This window comes from Morone saxatilis, unplaced genomic scaffold (assembly GCF_004916995.1).
Source record: "Morone saxatilis isolate NCDOM2014 unplaced genomic scaffold, NCSU_SB_2.0 Contig18, whole genome shotgun sequence".
In the NCBI taxonomy this organism is placed as follows: Eukaryota; Metazoa; Chordata; class Actinopteri; family Moronidae; genus Morone; species Morone saxatilis.
Window position 1 is genome coordinate 20870531 of NW_023339740.1, and position 1972 is coordinate 20872502.

Here is a 1972-nt window from a genome sequence, read left to right on the forward strand (position 1 = left end):
CATACTGCTTTGCCTTGCTGCACACTCCATAGTACACTTGAATCGCTCCTTGTAACTCAAAAACATCAACAGCTGCTATCTTTTAAATATAAAGGTGTCACTACTTTAGTTTTTATTAATGTGCACTAAAGAAAAACCTTGTGGATGAGCACTGCTACATTTTGAAACCAAATTAGTAGATAATCATATATTGGCATTTTTGTGTAAAGAACCGGTTCACTACAGCATTTCAGTCTGTTTTGAATTAAACATCTTTTTTTTGTCTTTTATTCTGTGGCAACTTGTAGTTTATTGACACATTTCTTGGGAATTAAAATCAGACAATTGCACAATCACCCAAATATCAGCAGGGAAATCATACTGGACATATAAATATACTGGTGTATCTCTTCAGGTGGAAATCTGGTGTCAAACAAACACAAATTAGCAATTAGCATTATCAATGAATCAAACAATTAAAAAAAACTATATGATACAAACTTGTATCTAGAAATCTAAAAAGGCAATGTTATATCAATAATTATTTTAAAAAATGCAATTATTGTACTATAAGGGCTGGTCCATATTGGTAAAAAAAAACCTAAGGCTTCATTTCTGAGCAGCAGTCCTTGGCTTATTATAAACAAGGAAGTCTGAGATGTCGTGCCACACATTGCTGTCGTGGTAGAGATAGTTCATTGAGGACTGCAGGGAGGGCTGGAGGGTGTGTGGGTAATATTCAAACAGCCACAAGACAACGCCCCACACCAGCGTGGCGAAAAGCGGGAAAGGGTCGTGTTTAGGCTGGGGGATAAATCCTTTCTCTACAGCCAGCCGTGAAAGAGCGAACAGGATCCTGGACAGCAAGTACATGTTGATCTAGAGGAGAGGGGGGGAAAAAAAAGTTAGAATGATGTAAAGATTTATAATGCTGTGCTCACGACTACGGGCTTATCATACCTGACTATTGATGTTGTTGTTGTCTCCAAACACTAACCATCCTCCAACACAGGCAGCGAGAAAGGAGTGAGACTGCAAAGTCTTTCCCTGGACTTTCTCCTGCAAGGCTTGCAGCCCTTTGTATGTGAACACAAAGCATGCCAGGTTGCGGGAGTGGGTGTATGTGGCCTTCAAAATGGCTCTGAGCTTGTCCTTCAAACTATCAGATGAAAAGAAAAAATGTGTTTAGACTTCAGAGGCATGGGGAGTGTTATAATAACAATGTGCTTAAAAGATTCAGAGTCTTACCTGCCACTTCTGAACAGGAATGTCATTACCAGGGCATGTGGTGCTCTGATTTTGGCTCCATATCTGAGAAATAAACACACGGTGTAATGTCAGTGTAATGTGGATTCAAGAGAAGGTCAAACATCCTGAGTGCTTTTAGATAAGACAACAAACTGCTGACACTATCTCTTCCCTTAAGTTACCACGGTGGCTACAGGCAGCTAAAGCTACCTAGCGCTGCAGTAAACAGCTGATGAGGACCTGTTAGCCTCCAGCAGTGGAGTGAAGAAGTTATCCGTCGTAGCTGAGCCAACGTTAGCTCAGTTTATATTGAATGTTTTTCACTCACACGGCGCCGTTTCTGAATCCTTTTAAAACCGCCAGTGCAGCTTTATATTTCTCCTGCTGCAGGAGGTTGTTGACGGTGTACAGAAGAGTTTGTATCAGGTCAGGACCCGCCATGACTTTCAATGGAGCCGAGAGGACACAAATACATGTTGCACACACAGCCTGAATGATGTGCCACAGTGACAATTCGCCGTAGTGCAGCACTATTTAGTTCCTATTTAGCAGTGAAATGTGTCTTTTTGAGAATAAACAACAACAAAAACCAGAAAGAAATAGGTGTATGCATATTTTTTAAAACTGTTTTGTATATATATACTCCTCAGGACTGTGCACCTTACCTCCCTTTTTTGCGTCCTATGTTTATACTGTATATTTTTTTATATATTTCTTACCCTGTTTTTGCACTGCTGTTGGAGTT

At 40.3% G+C, this 1972-nt stretch overlaps 1 protein-coding gene across 1 annotated transcript in view; it reads right to left on the reverse strand.

Annotated features, from left to right (window-relative positions):
• Nucleotides 1–1720, reverse strand: part of pxmp4 (peroxisomal membrane protein 4) — a gene marked incomplete in the record, with an annotated part of 1919 nt that extends 199 nt beyond the window's left edge. Inside the window, 4 exon segments of the mRNA XM_035661129.1 lie at nt 1–858; nt 940–1138; nt 1228–1290; nt 1556–1720. Coding sequence (XP_035517022.1) covers nt 589–858; nt 940–1138; nt 1228–1290; nt 1556–1668 — 645 coding nt within the window.
• Nucleotides 1721–1972: the final 252 nt, after the last annotated feature.